The sequence below is a fragment of the Hipposideros armiger genome, unplaced genomic scaffold (assembly GCF_001890085.2).
Source record: "Hipposideros armiger isolate ML-2016 unplaced genomic scaffold, ASM189008v1 scaffold_862, whole genome shotgun sequence".
Taxonomy (NCBI): domain Eukaryota; kingdom Metazoa; phylum Chordata; class Mammalia; order Chiroptera; family Hipposideridae; genus Hipposideros; species Hipposideros armiger.
This window is the reverse complement of record NW_017732212.1, coordinates 524815-545592: the sequence shown is the minus strand read 5'-3', so window position 1 is coordinate 545592 and position 20778 is coordinate 524815. Positions and strand designations below refer to the sequence as shown.

At 54.8% G+C, this 20778-nt stretch overlaps 4 protein-coding genes across 8 annotated transcripts in view; 2 read left to right on the top strand and 2 right to left on the bottom strand.

The window, feature by feature from the left end:
• SYP (synaptophysin) overlaps positions 1-2757 on the top strand; it is an 11873-nt gene extending 9116 nt beyond the window's left edge. The window contains exon 7 of the mRNA XM_019629678.1: positions 1176-2757. The gene's annotated coding sequence lies outside the window, so the exon portion shown is untranslated. The remainder of the gene's footprint in view (positions 1-1175) is intronic.
• A 671-nt stretch (positions 2758-3428) lies between these two features.
• Positions 3429-12745, top strand: PRICKLE3 (prickle planar cell polarity protein 3). Of its 5 annotated transcripts, none has more exons than XM_019629595.1 (9): positions 3429-4322; positions 4543-5585; positions 6317-6500; positions 8417-8530; positions 8851-8988; positions 9784-9987; positions 10080-10266; positions 11095-11394; positions 11937-12745. In XM_019629595.1, the coding sequence occupies exons 3-9, from the start codon at positions 6393-6395 to the stop codon at positions 12497-12499; spliced, it is 1614 nt and encodes a 537-aa protein (XP_019485140.1). In that variant the 5' UTR covers positions 3429-4322; positions 4543-5585; positions 6317-6392; the 3' UTR covers positions 12500-12745. The 5 variants fall into 5 exon arrangements, with proteins under 5 accessions (XP_019485140.1, XP_019485142.1, XP_019485141.1 ...); XM_019629597.1 differs by having other exon boundaries at positions 3429-4689; positions 5500-5585; XM_019629596.1 differs by having other exon boundaries at positions 3429-4689; positions 5366-5585.
• PLP2 (proteolipid protein 2) lies at positions 12729-15594 on the bottom strand. The gene is made up of 5 exons (XM_019629599.1): positions 15340-15594; positions 14117-14269; positions 13913-14008; positions 13352-13442; positions 12729-13164 (listed from the first exon to the last, which is right to left on the bottom strand). The coding sequence occupies exons 1-5, from the start codon at positions 15433-15435 to the stop codon at positions 13142-13144; spliced, it is 459 nt and encodes a 152-aa protein (XP_019485144.1). The 5' UTR covers positions 15436-15594; the 3' UTR covers positions 12729-13141.
• Positions 15595-18551: 2957 nt separating this feature from the next.
• On the bottom strand, positions 18552-20733 carry MAGIX (MAGI family member, X-linked). The gene is made up of 4 exons (XM_019629609.1): positions 20480-20733; positions 20167-20403; positions 19921-20053; positions 18552-19094 (listed from the first exon to the last, which is right to left on the bottom strand). Exons 1-4 carry the CDS (start codon positions 20597-20599, stop codon positions 18790-18792), a joined length of 795 nt encoding a protein of 264 aa, XP_019485154.1. The 5' UTR covers positions 20600-20733; the 3' UTR covers positions 18552-18789.
• Positions 20734-20778: the final 45 nt, after the last annotated feature.

Below are 20778 nucleotides of genomic sequence, written 5' to 3'. Positions count from 1 at the left end.
CCTCTCCCCTTTCCCCTCTCCCCCCCCCTCTCTTCCAGCCACACTGGCCACCTCGATGTGCCAGGCACAATCCAACTTCAGGGTTGGTACTTGCTTTCCCCCTGGAGTTTCAGAGCCTCACACACTTGGCTAGCTCCTTACAAGTCCCTTTGTGTTACCTCTCATAGTACTCTGTGCTTTTCTTTACCACAGTCTGTAATTATTAGTTTATATGCTTATTGACTGTCTCTCCTGGTAGACTAAAGGATGTGACCATGACTTATTCATGCTGTACACATATCGCTTAGAGCACTGCTGAGAAACATTTATTGAGGAAATAATAGAAACAACATAGCATGAGACTTTTTACTCTCATTTTACCCTTCTCTGCTCAGAATCTTCCCATGACTTATACCTCATCCAGAGTCAAAGCTGAAGTTCTCACAACCTAGTCTACAATGCCCTATGTGACTCCATTACCTGCCTCTTTGACATCACCTCCCACCATTCTCCCTTGCTCATTCCACTCAAGCTCCACTGACCTCCTTGCTGTTCTTCAAACACATTAAACTTTGTCCCACCCCAGAGCCTTTGCATTGGCTGTACCCCCTGCCTGGAATTTTCTTCCCCCAGTTACCTGCATGGCAAATTCCCTCACCTCCTTCTCTTTATTCCAGTGTCACTTCTTCAATGAGGTCTTCTCTGACTACCCTACTTATAACAGCAAACTTCCTTCCCCTACTGGCACTCCTAATCCCCTCATCCTGGTCTACTTTTGGTTTTTCCATTTCACTTATGATCACCTTATGTTATACTAGATAACTTTATACATATGGTCATTGTTTGAAATCTGTCTCCCTTGCTACAATGTAAGTTCCACAAAGATGAGAATCTTTGTTTGGTTCACTATAGTTAATAACCAATGACTAGAACAGTTCCTCTTAATGGATCTCTTTGGGCTGGGAGAGTGGGGACCATAATTACTTTGCTACCTAATCTAGTGGGGCAAGGTATGTCATCCCAGTAGGGGCAGCTGGAATGAAACTGACTCCAGGACTCTGAGTGAAGGGAAAAGGAAGAAAAAGCATGCCAGGCAGAGGGTAAAGCCAGGGCAAATAGATAGCATCCCAGCCTCTCCCTAAGGGTACCACCTGTGTCTGGACCCCCTCTCCTTTCTGTGTCTTTTGTCTCCACAGGTCAGTGCAGCCCGGGAGGACCCCATGGGTGGGCAAGAGCTCAGGAGAAGGCCTGCCCCCCTTCCTACCCCTACATCCCAGGTCTCCACCCCTCAAGCCAGGAGACCCTTAACTGTCTTTGATATATATATATATATATATATATATATATATAAAATATAGATATCTATTTGTCTGTCTGAGCCCTGCCCCCACTCCACTCCCCTAATGCATTAAGACCCCAATCTTAAGTGGGCTCCTCTCTTACTCCTAGCCCTTCCCCTGCATCCCTTGGCCCCTCTCTGTTCCTTGGCCCTGTGCCCTGAGGTTGGGGAGGACTCTGAAAGGGGGACAGGGAGGAGACAGACCTAGGTTGTGTGGGGTGGGTGGGCGTGACTTCAGACTCTCTGACTTCTCTCCTTCCCTTTCTCCCAACATTGGCCTTGATTCCTCCAGCAATGCTTGAACAGGGTCCATTACAGAAAATATAACCCTGAGAAAGGCAGAGATTGGGGGGCTTGGGACCCAAGGTGGTCTTGGAGAGGAACTCTGGGGTGAAGGGGACTAGTAAGCAGGTGGGTTGGGTTCCAGACATACTGGAAGTGGAGAGGGGTGCCCTAGAGCATTCTGGAGTGGAGCTTGGAAGGAGGCTGAGGACATGGTTCTAGAAAGGGCAGATCTTTGAATGAGGCAGTGGGTGGGTCCCAGAGTGGCAAGGCTTGGAGTAGGACTTGGTTCTATGGAAGGGGTGCGACTTGGGGGCTTGGGGACAGGGTTTGGGAGAACGCTGAGAGTCCTAGAAGGGGTGGGGCTTGAACCGGGCAGTGGGTAAGTCTCCAGGGTGGCGGGTCTTGGACTGGGACCTGAGTCCGTGGAAGGGGTGTGGCTTGGAACATTCAGGCGACTGAGCTGGATTCTAAGAGGGACAGGAAAGAAGGGGGATTCAGGAATGGGCCGAGCATGGGTGAGGGTGTGGTCAGGATTCTAGAGGGAGTGGGGCTTAGAGTGGCGTGTGCTTGATGGTTTCAGAAGGGACAGTGAAATGGGGCAGTGAAGAAAATGTTCTAAAATGGGCAGGTTTGGCAGTGGCTAGGGCCTGCTGGATGGGTTTTTTTAGGGGTAGAGGGAAATATTCCTGGCCAAGGCTGGGGACTGAGGAGTCCTGGGGAGAGTGGAGAGGTATGGCTTGGAGGGTAAGGGGTGGGATCCAGAGAGAAGTACCCACACACCCTTGCCCACCCCTATGACGTGACAGCTAGGTAATCAGAGGACGGAGCCAACGGGTCTGTGGGGCCAGCCTACTCCTCTCCCCCTTTTCTCCTGACTCCTCCTCCCTCCCTCCCTCTACACCCCCACCGTCCTGGGGTGGTTGGAGGCTTGGTCTGGACCCCCTATTCTACACCTTCTGCTGTGTCTGTGACGTCAGTAGTGCCTGTGACCGTGTGTTGCCATTTTGTCTGGCTGTGGCCCCTCCCTCTCCCCTCCAGAACCCCACTCTTTCCCTTGCCCTTCGGTATTGATTGAAGACTCCCTCCCCGAGGAAGAACAACTATGATTAAATCTCCTCCCTTAAATAAACTCCTCAACCACCTAGTCCATCCGGCTCGGACTTCTCAGTGCGTTTTTTGGGGGGGACACAAAGCGAGGATGGGGGAGAGGAGGCGAGAGGAACTCCGCCCCCGACCTGCTGTGCGCCGTTCAAGTCAGCCCACCATTTTCGGCCCCTCCAACAGTGTTTGGCAGAGCAGCATCCTTGGTGAAGCCTCATCTGCCCATCATTCTAAGTCACCCTCTGAGGAGCCCTTCCCTGTGCCCCACTACAGGCCTCAGAAAGCCCTGTCTTTCTAAGGTTCATTTCTAATTTTGGTCCCTAAGCCACGTGCCTTTCCAGCCCTGTCTTCAAATCCCCCAAGGGGTTCCAATAGGACCCCATACTTCACAGGGAGACTTCCCTCTACCCACTGCATCGTATTCTTCAGACCCTGCTTTCTCTCCATTACCTAGTCTACGCCCCAGCTGGAAAACCGGGAGACAGGCTAGGCCGCACCGCCAGTAGGTGGGGCGCCGGGGTGACTCCTTAGTTCACACATTCCCTTTAACCCCTCCCTGGCTCCTCCCCTGGGGCAAGGAGAGGCGGGAAGTGATAGGGATGTGCGTAATGGGGCGGGAAATCCCCAGCTCCCATGATGAAATTCCCAGCTGATCGCCACCTGGCTGAGCCTAATTAGTTAGAGACCCAGGCCCTGCAGAGTTCTGACTGCGGGCTGGGGACCCTCTCCTCCCAGCCCCGAGGCACAGCAAAGCCTGAGAACACCAACGAGAGGCTCCCAGCTCTGGGAATGAGGTCAGGGAAAGGGATATATAACTGGAGAGAGAAAACTGGGAGCAAGGGAGGGAAGGCTTTAAGACCTATTTCTCAGGATTTAGTGGGGATGACATCTGTAAGGATGGGGAGGGAGATGGAAAGAGGGCATGGGACCTGGCCAGTGATTTTAACCTCCTCCCCACAAATCTCAAATAATCCTGGCTTTGAAACAATGGGAGCGGGGGCATGTGGGGGTGTATAAGACCTAGCTCTCTGATTGGGGCGAGAGAGTACCAGCTGGGGCTGCACTGGAGTTGGGGACCATTCTTGCAGCATTCATCCGGGAGAAACAGCCCCTCGGAACATCACCAGTGTGGAGGGGTCCAAGAGGTAGCTTTAACCCTCCCCCAAATAAACATCCGAGATAAATCAACCCAAAGCGCCCATAAAAGTTCCCTAGCGCACCACCCCTTGCAGTCAGGTCGCCACTTCAAGCCCCCCTCCCCCACTACAGAGCCCTCAAGCCCTAGAATGTCCCGCGAAAGGCCACGTGGCACCTTGGGGTTCTGGAGCCTTTGGCAATAGGGCAGGGGAGCTCTCCTGCACCGCGCTCCTGGGCTGCGTGCCCTTCACCTCTAGGCAGGGGGCGCCTTGGCCCTAGAGAGACAACTTGCCCAGGGGCCGGCGCGGCGAGGCATGCTCCTCCCCCGCCGGTTTCAGATTTACGGAACAGAGCTTCCAGGCAGGACGCGCAGTAGTCTGACGGCCGCGAGGATTCCATTCCCCTGATCCGGCCCGGCTTGACCCTGTCCGGGCGCGCCATGTTCGCGCGTGGGTCCCGAAGGCGCCGCTCGGCGCGTGCGGTGAGCGAGACTCAGGGCAGCGGCGGGGGTCAGGGGTAAACTGAAGCCCAGGAGAGGGGGCTGGGGCTGCGGATAGCGAGGAGGTGCTCCACGGAGGGTCTGGGAATCCCCGTCCCCAGAATTCCCAGAGGGGTTGGGGCTGCTGGAAGCGTGTGGATGAAGGAACGTGAAGATTTGGGGGACCACGCTCCCTAATCCCCTCCCCGCACACTTTTATCAGCACCCCAAGGACCTGGTGGGCTCCCCTCTTGTGTGAATTATGGGAAGGGATTCTGAGGGCCAAAAGATTGGATCTCCCAGTCCTGGATTAAACAGTGGCCTTTTGAGCTTCTAAGGGAAGGGACCGCCCCCTGTACCTTGGCTGAAGGTGAGCTGAAGAGTGAGGTGATGCCAGAACAATGAGGGTCAAGGGATTGGGATTTGGGGGGAAAGCTTCCAGGCTTTCACTTGAGCGAGGGAGTCTTTGAGTTCCTAGGTAGGAGGGTCTCACAGTCTCTCTCTTCCTTTGGAGGGGGTCTCTAGGTGGGATCTGTGTTTGGTGGTGCAGAGGAGTGCATAGACCTAGGGTATGAGGAGTAAGGCTAAGGCTTCTTGGCGTTGGGGTTTCTGAATGGATGAGGGGCCTCCTGAGGTCCTGGAGGAGGGTGTCCAGTTCCTTGAGTATGAAAGGGTGAGCTCGCGTTTGGGGGAGGGGTTGATGTGTGACTCCCATGTAAGGATGGGGTCTTAGACTCCTACCCTGTGGAACTGGAGTGCTACTGGCCTCGTGGAGAAGGGGCCGAGATGAGGCCTGGGGGAGACACCCAGATTAGGGACTCTGTGCTCTGAGTAGGGAAAGTACTGAGTTCTGGGGGAGGTGTTTGATGCCTGGAGGAGTCAGAGGCTGGGGGGTGTCCAGGCTGGGTGGGGGGAGAGTCTGAGGCTGGCCTGGGGAAGAGAATCCCCTGATAAGGGGGCATATAGGGAGGTGGCCTCAGTTCCCCCGCCTCTACCACTGTTGTGTCCCCCACTCCCCCACCCCCGCGCTCCGGGCGTTGTCCCAGCCTGCCCAGCGCTACCCTGGTGGGACAGGCCCCAGCGTGCGGTCGCAGGCCTTGGAGTGGAGAGGCAGGCGTTGACTTCTCCCTCCCCGCCTCTGCGCCTCGCCTGGTCCCGCGTCTGCCCCCGCCCACTACAGCCTCCAGGGGCAGAGGACCCAGACCGCGGTCAGCCCTGCAACTCCTGCAGGGAGCAGTGCCCCGGCTTCCTGCTGCATGGCTGGAGGTAGGTGACCATCCCAGGGTCTCGCCTTCGGCAGGGCCCCGCCCTCAGGGGACACCCCCCCCCAGAGACTTAGGCCACGCCCATAGGCTTGAGAGGGGGTCCACAGAGGAAGCTCTGTTGGGGAAAGAGCTTGTATCTCCTCAGAGCCCTGCCCCCCGACTTATTCCCTATTGTCCCGTTGTCAGGAGAGCTCTACCCACGACACTGCCCCAGACTTGTCCTACCCAAGCTTGAGTCCCATCCCTAGGGAGATCCTTGGTCCTGGGCTCTGAGCACCACCCACTGACCTCCAGCCACCTTCTTGGACTAGGAGCTCCTCTCCCTGACCCAGTGCCCTCTCCTCCTGCTGTAGTCCTGTACCCAAAATCTCCCATAACATACCACGGACAGAGCCCTCTCCCCAAGTTCAGAGCCTCAGCACAGGTTAGAGCCCGCCTCCAGGGAAAGTTCCCCCACAATGTCCAGAGCCAGTCCTGAGGGGAAGCCCCTAGCTATATAACTCGTCTCAAACTCACAATCTCGCCCCTACTCAGGCCCAAGTCCCAGAGTTGAAAGTTATGGGACTGCCTCGAAACCCCACAGCCCCACCCCTTCACCCCCTGTGCCCAGGCCCAGAGTCCTTTAGTGGTGATAATCTTCATGCCCCTGCCTCTAAGTTGAACTTACTTGGGCTGCCAAGGGATCAGAGTGGGCTACCCCTTAATAACCAACCCCCATGCCGGCCTCCTCAGAAAGATCTGCCAGCACTGCAAATGCCCGCGGGAGGAGCATGCTGTGCACGCGGTGCCTGTGGACCTGGAACGCATCATGTGTCGGCTAATCTCAGACTTCCAGCGCCACTCCATCTCTGATGATGACTCGGGCTGTGCCTCAGAGGAGTATGCCTGGGTGCCCCCTGGTCTCAAGCCAGAGCAGGTGACCAGAAGGCACCACTCACTCTTGTTCTCTAGTAGGTGCACACACAGGCATGAACACACACACTCAGGTGGAACTCTATTTCTGGGGCAACACTAGGGTGTGTGGTCCGACTGCATCTGTCTTTCTGACCCCTCTGTGATCAGGGAATCACAGTGATCACTGGGCCAATTTCTCAGGGCCTGTTTCACCCACTTCTATTCTACCCCTCGCCTCAGGGCTTATCCCAGCACTTCATTCACCACATCTCCGTTGATTAATTCATTCAACAGTTATTGAGTGCCTACTGCATGGCAGACACTGTTCTAGGCACTGATGACACAGCAGTGAACAAAACAAAAATATATATATATGCCCACATGGAGGTTAGATTCCCGGAGGGAGCAGCAGCGAATAAACAAACCTGTAAAAATATGTCTTACATAAAAATATGTAAGGTCTATTAATTTTTTTTAAAAGGCAGGGAAGGGGAGATGGAGAGAGATTTTATCATTGTAAATAGGGTGCCCACGTAATACTCTGTGAGAATATGATGTTTGAAATTCCTGAAGGAGATGAAGAGTGAACCACACAGAAATCCGAAGTTAGAGAGATCCAGGGAAAGGGAATAGCTAATGCAAAGGCCCTGAGACAGGAGTGTGCATGGTGTGTGTGAGGAGACCAGTGCAACCGGAGCAGAGTGAGTAGAGAAGAATGGAGGTGAGGTCAGAGAGGTGGCGAGGGGCAGGGAAAGGACTTGGACTTTGAATGAAGGAGAAACCACAAGAGAGTTGTGAACAGAGACAGGATGTGATTTGTCTTAGGATTTAACAGGATCCCTCCGGCTGCTGAGTGTAGAACAGACTGCAGGAGTGTGGGTGGAAGCAGGGGACCAGTGAAGGGGAGGCTACTGCAATAGGTGGCTGATGACAGCGCTGGCAGTGGAAGTAGTAAGCGACGGTCAGATTCTGGTTATAGTTTGAATGTGGAGCTGCTGAGAGGATTTGCTTGTGGGTGTGTAAGAGAGAGGAGTCAAAGATGACCCTAAAGATGAATGGATTAACTGCTATGGGTCAGGCCAAGGCAGGAGCATTTTGAAGTCTAAGAGCGTAAGTTTGGTTTTGGCATCTGGATTTAGAGATGCCCATTAGACATCTGAGTGGGGACATTGCCTGGAACCCAAATTGAGAGGTCATAGGGCTGGAGGCATGCATTTGTGAGGTATTAGCCACAAGATGGTATTTATAGTCATAAGGTTGGATGTGATTCCCAAGCGAGTGAATGGAGAAAGAGGCAAGAGGACCAAGGACTGAGTCTAAGGACCCGCCCACATTTAGGGGTCTGCTAGTTGAGGAAAAACCAAAAGGACAGAGAAGGATTGGCCAGTGTTTCCTTTGGGTAGCAGGAAACTCAGGATGGTGTGGTGTCCTGGAAGCCAAGGAACAAAGTGTTTTCCAGGAAGAGAGAGTCATTAGCTGTGTCCAGTGCTACTGATGGGTCAAGCTGGATGAGACTGAGGCCTGAACAATGACTTTAACAATGTGGATGTCATTGAAGTCTGTGACAGGAAGAGCTTTAGAGGAAGGGCCGGGAATGAAGGGGCAGGGAAGGCTGATGAATGGGGTCTGGAAAGAACGAGAGGCGAGAAAATGGAGACAGTGAGTGCATATAACTCTTTTGAGGAATTGTGCTGTAAAGGGAAAGAGAAAAGGAGAGCAACAGCTGTAGGGAAAAGTGGGGTCAAGACATGAGAGAACTCTTGGCATGTTTGGGAGGTGATGAGAATGATCTGGCCTTTAGGAAGAAGAGATAGAAGGAGTCAGTAGAAGTTTCCTTCTGATGATTTTAATTTTCCCAGAGAAGTAGAGATCTATCCCACTGTATTCCAACTCACTCCTAGTCTCAATTGTTTTCTCTCATCCTCCATTTCCTCCCAGGTATACCAATTTTTCAGCTGCCTCCCAGAGGACAAGGTCCCCTACGTCAACAGTCCCGGGGAGAAATACAGGATCAAGCAGCTGCTCCATCAGCTGCCCCCACACGACAGTGAGGTGAGGAGAGGGAAGACAGGAAGGGTGGGACAGGTAGGGGGCACAGCCTGGGCAAATGCTGGGCAGCTGGAAAGAAATGGGCAGGATCAGAGGAGGAAAGTTGATCTGAGGTGAAAGGTGTGGACAGTCAGGGGCAATCAGGACACTCCTTAGCAGAACCACAGCTGGGCCTTGGGAGAGGGCAGGGGTGGGTATTTCAGACAGGAAGCACCATTATACAAAGGCCTAGATAGAAGTAAACTTTGAGTGTGGATGAAATTTCGAAGAGGGTTGGGGGGCAGACATCAGAGGAGGAGCCTGGACGACCCCTGCTACCCTAGGCACAGTACTGCACAGCACTGGAAGAGGAGGAGAAAAAAGAGCTCAGAGCCTTCAGCCAGCAGCGCAAACGGGAGAATCTGGGGCGTGGCACTGTGCGCATCTTCCCAGTGACCATTACTGGGGCCATCTGTGAAGAGGTGAGTCATGGAGGGCCTCGGGGAGTGAGCAGTGCTTTTGCTCCAAGCCCTGAGGGTGCAGGGCCCATCTCCCAGGCTCTGGAAAGATGAGGCCTGCCATTTAAGCCCTAGTGGTCACCTCTGGTGGAGGGGCTCTTTTCCTCACATCTCACTGTTAGGCAAAGATGGTTTCTAAGGCCTCCCTGGTCAACGTTGTCTGTGTATAGGGCCCCCTGGTGGATGGGGCCTGTCCATCAGATCCCACTGTTAAATGCCATCTGTCTCTAAGGAGATTCTAATGGGCCTTCTCTATTAGTTTCCTGCCTTCCCTACAATGGACATGGGGCATGGCTGTCTCTCTGGTCCTCTTGTGATCAAAACTTGTCCTTAAGAACCCACCCACAGTTGCAAGGCCTGTCTCTAGACCCTGGCAGCAGGTGGAATTTGTCTCCCTCCCCCACCCCCCGTGGGTGGAGCCTGACTTTAGATCCTACTGTTAGGTGAGGTCTGTCACTAAGGTTCCCCCAGTGGGCCCTACCTGTCTCTGATTTCCCCAACCCCCGAGGGCAAGACTAGCCTATTAGGCCCCCCATGATGTGAAGGGCCTGTCTCTATGGTTTCCCACAGGAGCAGGGCCATTCTAAGGTGCTCCCCCCATCCCACCGTAGGCAGTACCTGTCTCAAATTTACCCAGTGGGTGAGGCCAGTCACAAAGGTCTGCTATGGAGAAGGCCCAAGTATGACACACTCCTTGACTGATCCCCATCCACCTAACCATCTTGGTAAGGGTGACGGTGTCTATTTGTCATCTGGTAGTGCGGGAAGCAGATTGGAGGCGGAGATATTGCAGTGTTTGCCAGCCGCGCAGGCCTGGGTGCCTGCTGGCACCCCCAGTGCTTTGTGTGTTCCACATGCCGGGAGCTGCTGGTGGACCTCATCTACTTCTACCATGCTGGCAAGGTCTACTGTGGTCGCCACCATGCCGAGCGCCTGCGCCCACGCTGCCAAGCCTGTGATGAGGTTTGTGCCTCTCTGCCCAGGGGTAGGAGTGGTGGGTGGGCAGGGCCAGGGGCAAGCCTCGCTGACGGCCACAGATGGCCTGCACCCCCCAGATCATCTTCTCTCCTGAGTGCACGGAGGCCGAGGGCCGGCACTGGCACATGGGTCACTTCTGCTGCTTCGAGTGTGAAGCATCGCTAGGAGGGCAGCGCTATGTCATGCGTCAGAGCCGCCCCCACTGCTGTGCCTGCTACGAGGCTCGTCACGCGGAATACTGTGATGGCTGTGGGGAGCACATTGGTAGGTGAACATGGCACTGGACAGAGGATGGAGGGACAGCTGGGCCACAGCCCACCCCTAGATTCCTCCTGTCTTCTAGGCCCCATCCATGGTTATCCCCCATACTTTTGGTCTAGCCCCAGTATCATACACCTACACCCTTCACTGCAAGTCCCATCACCAATATCCCCCATTCTGCCATACTTTCTAAACCCCACCTACACAGCACTAGGCACCACTACACATTTAGGTCTACCTCCAGAGTGCCCTCTAATTCCCAGCCCCCCAGGGCTACCGTCTCAGCCTAGCCCCTATGCCCCAAGCCAAACCCTATTCTCTAAGACTCTCCTCCATCAGCCTAGGACCTAGGCCCTCGGTACATCATACTTTCTAAGCCACACCCTACCCTCTAAGCTCAACTCCTTTCCCTCCAAGGCCTGACCCTACCTTCTAAGCCCTTCCCCCACCACCCAGGCCTCTTCTTCAGGTCCACCTTTCACTCTCTTACCTGAAGCCACCTCTTAATGTCTAAGCCTGACCCACATCTTAGTGTCCAATGCCCACCCGCTACTCTGGGAGGGAGCACCCTGGGAAAGAAAGGGAGGGAGAGGAAGACACATTTATCAGCCAGTTTCCAGGAGAGGATAAGGAACCCTGGGATGAGGATCAAACCTCAGGTTTCCTGCTTCCTCCAGAGAAGGGCCCCATTTTGGAGAGGTGGGGGAGAGGGCGTCTCAGGGTACCCTGTCTCAGATTCCTCATTTCTTCAAGAGAAGAGCCCCATTCAGGAAGGGTGGGGACATGCCTGGGGGCTCTGCCTTAGTTTTCCCCCTTACATCGTCTCTGCAGGCCTGGATCAGGGCCAGATGGCTTATGAGGGCCAGCATTGGCATGCCTCAGACCGCTGCTTCTGCTGTAGTCGCTGCGGGCGAGCCCTACTGGGCCGCCCCTTCCTGCCACGCCGTGGCCTAATCTTCTGCTCGCGAGCCTGCAGCCTGGGGTCCGAGCCCACGGCTCCGGGGCCGGGCCGCCGCAGCTGGAGCGCGGGTACAGTCCCCCCACCACTCGCAGCCTCCACAGCCTCTTTCTCTGCTGTGGAGGGGGCATCTGAGACCTCCACCAAAGGCTCCAGCACCGAGTCAGCGCCTGGTGAGTTCACCTTCAAATCACGCCCAGCCAGCCACTCTGCGTCAGTCCCCAATCCGGGCCCCTCTCAGTGACTCGCCCAGGCCTTTCACCTGCGGCATTCTTGGCAACGTCCCCAAATCATTCCAAGCTTAGTCTCCACCCAAACTACACCCCCTCATAAACCCTGGTTCTGCCCCGCTTCTGTACAAGGCCCTCCTCTACCTCAGCTTGTACCTGCTTGAGCCCAAGTTCCTCCTCCTTTCCTCCCAACCCTTGACACTCCACCCTATCACAAACCTAATCGGCTCCAGCCTGTGCCACGCCCCTTCCATCGGAAGCCACGCCCCCATGCGCCAATTCCATCCTGCTGCTGGGTTCCAATCTCCCTCTCCCCACTTCCACTCAGAGCCTGTCCTGGGCCTCATATTTCCCGGACTCCCCACTTCACTGCCCCTGTCCGACCTCTGCCCCATTTTCCCAGCCCTGGGGAAAAGGAGAAGGCCCTTGCAACAGGCCTCCCCTGGGGACAGGGGCAGATACAGGGACTCTTTCCATCTCTCCAGCTGCAGGCGAGGAGCCCACCCGCTTTCTGAGAGGGGCCCCTCACCGCCACTCCATGCCCGAGCTGGGGCTCCGCAACGCCTCTGAGCCACCCCCAGGGACCTCGGGCCAGCCGGACCCAGAAGATGGTGCCTTCGGTCGTCAGAGCGCCCCGCGTGTCAGCTTCCGGGATCCCCTGGTGTGTGAGGGAGGCCCGCGGCGGACCCTGAGTGCACCCCCAGCCCAGCGCCGCAGGCCTCGCAGCCCCCCTCCCAGGGCCCCCACATGTCAGCGCCGCCGCCGCTGCCACCATCGCCGCCGAGGTCGCCACCATCAGTGTGACTTGGGATCAGGGTCGGACTCAGAATCTTGCTCCAGCTTGCCCTCCAGCTCTAGTTCAGATTCCTCAGAGGATGATGGCTTCTTCCTAGGGGAACGCATCCCACTGCCCCCGCACCTGTGCAGGCCAGTGCCTGCTCAGGACACTGTAACAGAGAATCCCAACTCCCCATCTCCACCGCCCCATGTGAGCTCATGCCCAGGGATGCCTCGCCAGTCCAGAGACAAGAACTGCATCGTGGCCTGAAGGCGAAGCAGTCCTGGGGAGGGGGAGCTCCATTCTCAAGTCAGCGTAGCTGGTGACCTATCCCTCAACATAAGTCATAAATCCCCTTCCTTACTCCCTCCTTTGTTTGTACTATTGAAGTAATTTAACATATGGTGTAAAACAGGCCTGGTGGCCTTTCTCCAGCTGCCCCCACTTCCCAATTTTTCCCCTCCTGATGCTTGAGATTTATTCACATTTGATCAAAAGATTAATTTATTCATTATATATTCCAACAATGTTTATTATTTGTTTATACTTATCCCTCCACATAATTGCCCCCCACAGTGAGGTTATTTGGAGTGGGTCACAACCTGGGGCCTGGAGTCTGAAATCTGAAGCACCCTTCTCCCTCATTTTGTGGCTTAGGTGGGGCATAGTCCATGCAGAACTGGTGTCTCATTTTGGATACTGCAGAAGTGGGTCCTAGGCACACCCAAAAAGGCGGCCACACCTAGGAGGGTTCATTGGCAGGCTGGAAGACAAATTCTCCCAATAAAGGCACTTTTACCTCAATAGGGGGCAGGGTGTTGGCTAGGAGTGTTTTAGGGGCGGGGAGGAGTCATTTCAATGGAGGTGTTATTTGCAGGTTGCAGAGAGAAACGAAGAGAGTTCACCTACACCTTATACCGGGCCATCTGCAGGGTCTGCAAGTGAGGAAAGAAAAAGCATTGGTTGGATCCATATGCCCATTTTATAGCCAAGAATACTGAAGCTTATAGTACTTATTGGCACATAAGCACCAACAAGGGACAGAGCTTGCATTCATGACCTTGCGAGATCCCTTTACTTCTCAGCCCCCTCAGTAACACCTCCCTACACACACACACTTACCAGTAGGGGTTGCTGTATGTCTTTGCTGCCTCAAGGGGAAGGTGACATAGGCATCAAAACCAAAAAGGCACGTAGCGATGAGGCCCAGTACCTGGGGGTGAGAGTGGGAGTGGGGTGGATTAGGCTGGTCAGCCTACTCAGCCTCATACCTCCTTGTATCCACCACCTCCAGTGACTGTTCCATGCAGGGAAGGTGACCCAAACCCCAGGCTGAGAAGCCAGAGCCCTAGGGAAAGGCCAGGAAACTGGACACTACCCCCACCTTCACTCCTCCTGGTGCCACTCAACACAGGGTGGCCACATGGTGGCCCCACATATAGGTGGCACCATTCACAGTATACATTTGAGACAAAGTTCTAGCAGATAGCAGCCTAGTGTGTTGAGAAAGTGACAAAGGTCACACAAGTGATGGCCTTTTACAGCAAATGGTCTTGGAAGGAAAACCAGGACCTGGGTCAGACTTTCCTACAAGCCCTGAGGACAAGTGTGGCCTGCTGTGGGTCCCACACTTTCTGCGAAACCCCCCTCTCTGCGCTTTGGAGGTGCCTCCATGGCCTTTACCCCTGCGATGATTTTGGAGTGATTTCCTCTCTCAACAAGGACAACAATGGAGGTGATCAGGTAGAGGATGGCTGCTATGAGGGTTCGGAAGAAATCCTGTAAAGGGTAGGGAGAAGAGGGAAGTCAGCGAGCATTCAGAGTTCCCGGACAATTCCAAGTACCTGGGCCCTTCCCTAGCATTGCCATTTCTGGCCCCTTTCTCACACTCCAAGGCCAGTTGATGATCTGTATCTTGGTGTGCAGGTCACACATATAGATGACAAAGAAGATAGCAGCAAGGATCATCTCAACCACCGACAGAGAGGAGTATGCTGAGGTGGAGGCACTGAAGCAAATCAGAATCACCAGGCACAGGATCTGGAAGGATGACATGAGGAAGGGGGCCTCCATCAACTGCTGGGGCTGAGGGGATGGGTTGAAATCAGGGGACTCAAACTCAGATGCCTACCAGGACTGGGAAGATGACAATCATAGCTAAACACTTATTGTGTGCTGTGTTCCAAATATTGTTCTAAGAGCTGGACAAGTATTAATTCACTTAATCATCACAACAACCCAATGAGCTGGGTACTGTTATTAGTATCTTTATTTTTATAGATGAGAAAAGTGAGACAGAGACATTAAGTGACTTGCCCAGGGTCACCCAGCTAGTAAAGGGTAGAGTTGGGCATCTCCGGTTCCCCCTTTTTCCCTTCTAAGATAGGGGTGGCCTGCGGGGAGTGGCCCAGCCAGGTGTTTTACGAGCACTGCTAGAGCCAGCTTGGGGCCTTGACAGGGCGGGACGTGCGGTTCCCCTGGCAACCCCTTTGGGAAGCGGTGAGAGTGACACCCGAGGGGCAGGACTCCGGTTAAAGGCACCTCACCCCTTTTCAAGTGACTCAAAGGCGGCTCCCACTTTGAGTGGGGCAGGAAACCGAGGTTCCGCAGCAGGCGAATAGCTACGGACCTCCCACCCCACCACAGCAGGGCGAGGATGAACTGGAGAACAGCGGGGCACCCTACCCCGCGGGACTAGCGCGCGGGGCTCCTCCCCAACAGGCCCCACCCCTGAGCGAGCCGCCAGCCTGCCCAACAGTGCCCAGGCCGTACCACGCCCTGCCACAGGAGGCCCCCACCTCCCAGGCCCCTGAGACCCCTTTGGTGAGTCCACCAATCAGTCCAAGAGGTCTCCCTCCACGCGCCCGCCCCGTAGGCTCCATGGACCCCTGGCCTCACCCCGTGGCCCAGCCCCTCGCGACCACCTTCTGCAAACCCCACTGACTCGCCCTGCGCCCCTGGTTTCGGGCCTCAGACAACTAACCCACCCACCCCCACCCCACGGCTCACAGCCCCCCGCCACGTGCCTGCTTCACCGGGAGGCTTCTGGCTCTGAGTGGTCCAGCCACCCCACCTTGTCTTTGCCCACCCGCCTGTCCCAGGACGCTCACAATCTCAGCAAACAGAAGAATTCCCTTGGGGGTGCGCCAGAAGTTGGTGCAGGCAACCCAGCAGCCAGGGGCCGAAAGGCGCTCGGAATCCGCCATGGCGTGGGCTGGAGTCCCTACGGGCACGGAGGATCTGCTTGCTTGCTCGCAGGTTCGAAGACACTGCACACCCAGCCGTCTTGCCCGCCGTCTGGCCGGGAAGGGGGCCCCGGGGCGAAGGAGGCAGTGAATCACCGCGCAGAGCACAAGCGGGCGGGGCGGGAGGGGGGCGGGCCAGGTGGCTGCCGCCCCGGAAGCCCCCTCGCCCCGCCCACCCTGGATACTTCCCACCGGGGCGCTCCATCTCTGGGGACGCTAGCCTCTGAGGCTTGGCAGTTCGGGGTACCTTGAGCCGTAATGGCGAGATACTTTGCCCTTTTCGAATGCGAATGCTCCTGGGGCTGCCGCAACTCAGAACCGTGGGGAGCTGCCTTTCGGAAGGAGTGACTCAGTTTCCTTACTTGTAAAAATGGTTGAGGCCCTGGTGAATCCCAGCTATGTTTCCAGAATTATAAATATTTCAAATTTTAGAAAGTTTTACCCGCGCATATATGGTATATTACTTAACACTTTCAGTGGGGTCTGAGGCTGGCCTGTTTAAAAACAACAACAACAACAAAACCATTAATATTTCCTCAAGCGAAGGTGTGGATATTCATAATAGGTGGGATAAGCCAGGAATGAAAATTTTGCCTTATTAAGTCAGGTCAGGTTTTGTAACCAAATGGTGCCAACTTGTGGGAAAACGGTTGGTTTCTGGAGCTTCTGGGACTTTGGAATTGTGGATAAAGGATTGTGGACCATAGAATAAACCTCTTAGCAGTGATGGGAATGAGATCGTGGCAGTGCACACAGGCTGAGAGAGAACAGGGCCTAGTGAGCATCAAGCTGCTCAGTAAATGGGGGCTGACATTATGAATAGTGTCAGAGCCCAGGGTCTGCAGTCCTAGGGAAGTTGTGGCCCTGAGTGCTGGGCCTCCATTTTCTGGTTCTAAGGAGGAGCTGTTAGCCCAGCCCTAGATGAAGAATGGAGAAGGAACACGGGTCTTATCGCTGGGAGTTTGGCAAGATGAGGGTCAGGCTCATTGGGTGCCAGTCTAGGCAACAAGGCTGACAATATTTGGAGAGTGTGTTACCCTGAGCAAGTAACTTCTGACAGCCTGGATTTCTGCATGTGAGACAGGCACCTGGTCACTGGAATCTGACTCTCCCCTAAGATGTGTTGCAGAGCATGCTCTCTAGACTGGACATTGGTTTTATTCTCATCTCATTTGAGGAGGGGAGAGTAGTGGCTGGAAGGCCAGGATGGTTCAACCAAAGGGCCTGTCTGCTCTCCACCCCCCAGCTTGGGGCCCCTCGAAACCAAGGAAGGGGCTCCCCTTTTTCAGCCCAGTGAAAGAGTGGTTGGATAATGGAACGGGTGAAACATACTTTTCCCAGTGCTAAGTGTGTGCTTTCCAAGTCTCTGAGGACATGTCTGAGTTTCTAGAACACAACAAAATCTGCTCTGCCTCAGAATCTTTGCACTTGCTGTTCCCACTGCTGTCAGTGCCCTTCCTCCAGCTCTTTATGTATCTGGCTTCTGGTCATTCAGGTCTCTGCTCAAATGTTGTCTTCAAAGAAGCAAGCAGCCCACCATCATTACTTCCCCCAACATAACCTCCTTTTACTGTCTTCATAACTCTCACTTCTCTCTGAAATTATTCCTTACCAACATGTCAGTACATCAGCTACACAAGGATAGAAATCTTTGTTTTGTTGCCCCCTAGAATCTATCCAGCACAGTGCAAGGTAAAGAGTTGAAGTTCAATTAATACTTGTCAAATGCAGGTGAGATTTAGGCTTAGAAATCAGGCCTTGATTAAATTTTGCTTCGCGCCACCCCCCCCCAGCTATATATACTCTTTGGGCATCACTTTCCTCCTTTGTGAAATGGACATATCAGGATTATTGAGTAGATGTGTAAACAGATGAAAATAGACAGTGCAAGTGAAGCCAGTAGCAGGGATAAGGCTAAGTAAATGGTGGCTGTAGTTACTATTCTTAGTCTCCTGGGTGTGAGTGTGTTTATAGGACTGGGGCTCTGGAGCCCTTTCCTGACTTCCATAGAGCCACACCTTCACCAGCCTCTGAGTCAGGGACAGCACAGTCACCCACAATGTCTACAGCACTAAGCATTCAACGGTTCACCTCTTTATACCCCAACTCCTAGCCTGGCTTTTCAGTCCTCCTCTTCTTCCCAGTTCCACCTTGGACACTCACACTCGGGTCCTTTAATTTCTCTCCCCACTCCTGGCTGCTACCCATACGGGTGAAAATTGCCCACTCCCTCCTGACCACAGCTTCCGTCGTTGGGGGGGATGGGGCCATGTGTTCAGGATGTGGTGACAACGGAGGTGACTGGACATTTCTGGCCTGGGCCAGCACTGGTTTTGGGGATACCCTGCTTGGAGTCCCGCTGGCTATATAAGCTCCCGGCTTTAGGGCTCTGTTCCCAGGATGGAGGAAACTCTGGCCTCTCCCAGGACCGGGAACGCCCAGTGGGTGGCGTGTGCACACAAGCCCACAGCAGTTTGTCACCATCTATGGAAGAGGGAGGGGGGCACCGCCCAAAGGTTCTAACCGCCTTTTTAGCCGGGACCGCTGACTCACACCTTCCCAGCTCCACCACAAAGGGGGCTCCAGGGCCTCAGCCCATGCCCTTAGGGTGTCAGTCTATACAGGGCAGCGAAAGCTGACCAACCAGGCCGGAAGTGAGAGACTGCAGGCTCCCGACAAAGGAAGCCACAGGACTTCTAGCCTTGCTATTCGGCGGGCAGCCGAGGGTCTGGATGATTCCGGGCCAGGGCTGTGGGTATACTGGTGCGCTCTCGCCACGGCAGGCCCACTTCTGCATTCCCCACGCCACGCGCAATAATGTTACCCCTGTACACCTCCAAAAAAGTGAAATGAATTAATGGGTTGAGAAGCGGGAGTTGGCAAAGAGAAACGGAGTGGGGAGAAAGCACAGCAGGCTGAGGACCAGCAGACGCAGACCCTTCTAGAGGCATGAAAGAAAAAGCACTTGACAGTGTGGTTGCCAGAAGAGGCCCTCCTTCAAACCGGATCAACCCACCCCCTCCTTTACTGGGTGGACTCGGGAGCCCCACCCAGACTAGAGCACCTGGCAAGTCAAGACGGGATCGGACCATTTTATTACCTCACCCGCCCGAAACAAGAAGTGCAGGCTGGCGAGTCAGGGAGGGCTGTACCACTGACGCCGCAAGGGGAGCACGGGCTGGTCGACTGCGCAGTAGGAGGGGGGACTAGGCCAAGTGGTAGTTCTGCCTGCGATGCTAGTGCGCGGCTGGCAGAGCACACCAGATAGATCCAGGTGGGACACTACCAAGTGAGCATCCAGCCATCAGACGGTGTTCAGTGCCTCCGCCTTCCAGCTGCCGTCTCCAGGGCGAGCTGCGCGGCCCCGGGGACCCCTAGTGCCCGTGAAAGCCGTTCCTCACTCGGCACCAGCCAGGGTCCCGGGGAGCCCGGGGTTCGGTGGTCTGGGTCCTCCATGCGGCGCTCAGGAGGAGGAACCGTGGGGCCATCCGCTGACCCCTCTGGTCTAGGTGCTGGGTTTCCCCCTGTTTTGGGCATCGTAGATTGAGGGTGCCAAAATGGGGAAGCGCTGGCGCTACGAGACCTCATCACCTCTGGTCCCCCAGAATCTGGGCTGCCACCTGGGGATGGTAGGACTGAAAGTTAGATCGGGCAATAGGATCGGGATCTGAGAGCTAGGCTCCTTGGCCAAAGGTGGCCAGGAGACTCCAAGGGCTGAGGAAGACAGAAACACCAATCCTTAGAGAAACCTCGCATCAAGGCCTGGACACGCTTTTCAGAAACCGACACCACCCCTCCTGACCCCCCCTTACACACACACACACACACACACACACACACACACACACACACACACACACACACACACACACACACACACACACACACACACACACACACGCACACTCCCTTTTCTGAGACCACACCCCTTCTGGATCTAGAACATGCCCCTCAGAAATCATTTCTCACAATCCCCAAAGGAAATCAAACCCTGACCCTCTAGATGCGAAACCCCTCCAATCTAGATCCTTCAACTCTCCCTTTGCTCAACCCTCTGCTCCCAACCCTTTCCCTTATGGACCCCTTGTCTTTAGAAACTAGACCCCCTACCCCCTGCATCCCAGCCCCATCCCCTCCCTGCTGAGACCCTCCATCTTCCCCTCCATGACCCTTCCTTATCAATACCTGTTTTTATACCAGACCCTTTCCTTCATCTTCCCTCCTAGTACTTTGAAAGCCTCCTCTTTGAAATCCACCCTGCCCTCCCCCAGTTTTAAGAATGCCATGATGCCCTCACAGACACTGAACCCCCGACCCTCCCCACTAAGACCAACCAACCTCTCCAGTCCGGGACTCTCTCCTTCCCTCACAGATCCCAGGCCCCTCTCCTATGGAAAACTCATCATGTCCTTACTGGGGCCTCCCACCCTGCCCTCTCAGACTTGCCTGGGTGGGTTCCAAGAGGCCTGCTTAGCACGAGACGGAGCCGGGGGCCGCCTGTGCGAATCCGCTCCACTACCTGGTCATGGGTGAGGCCCTGAGTTGACTCTCCGTTGATGTGGAGCACGAGGTCACCGACCTGCAACAGTGCAAGGTGAGAGGTGTTGTAAGAAGGGCAAATGGAGAGCACTGGACAAAAAGGATGAGGGGAAGGCTATAACGCCATGGAATGGAGAATGCCTTGTGGCTCACCTGCAAGCGACCACAACGTTGTGCTGGCCCGTCCTTCAGCAGCCGGCGTACTGCCAGTGGAGCGTTGCCAACTGCATCTCGGCCTCCACTTAATGTGAGGCCAAAGCCTGCAGAACCACGAACCAGCTCCACATAGAACCGACCAGAGGCCTCGGGCAGCTTCGAACCACAGCGTGCCTTAACCTGAGTCACTTGTGGTGGTGCAGTACACGTACCCAAGGTCTCTGACCGATGATGCTGGAGTAAGGACATGAGTGTACATACATTGCCAGTCTTGAGGCACTTGGCCTCGATTAGTAGGGCGAAGTGGTACCTGAGGCCGGTGTTCCAATACGGTGGGATTAGGCAGGCGACTGTCCGTGACCTCTATGTCTGCAGAATCCAGCTCACTACCGGCTGGAGGATGAAAGAGAGGGTCAGGGTCGAATTCCATGTAAACTACCTATGTCCTGTCCCTTGAGTTGTCATTCTAGCCTCTTCTCATTGCCTTGCTTCTAGATTCCACAGAAATATCGCCCACACTCATTTTAATAGCCTCCTCACACTCAAATAACTGTCCTTATCCCTCCTTCTTAAATAATAATCCTGGGACCGGCTATTTGAATCATCCTC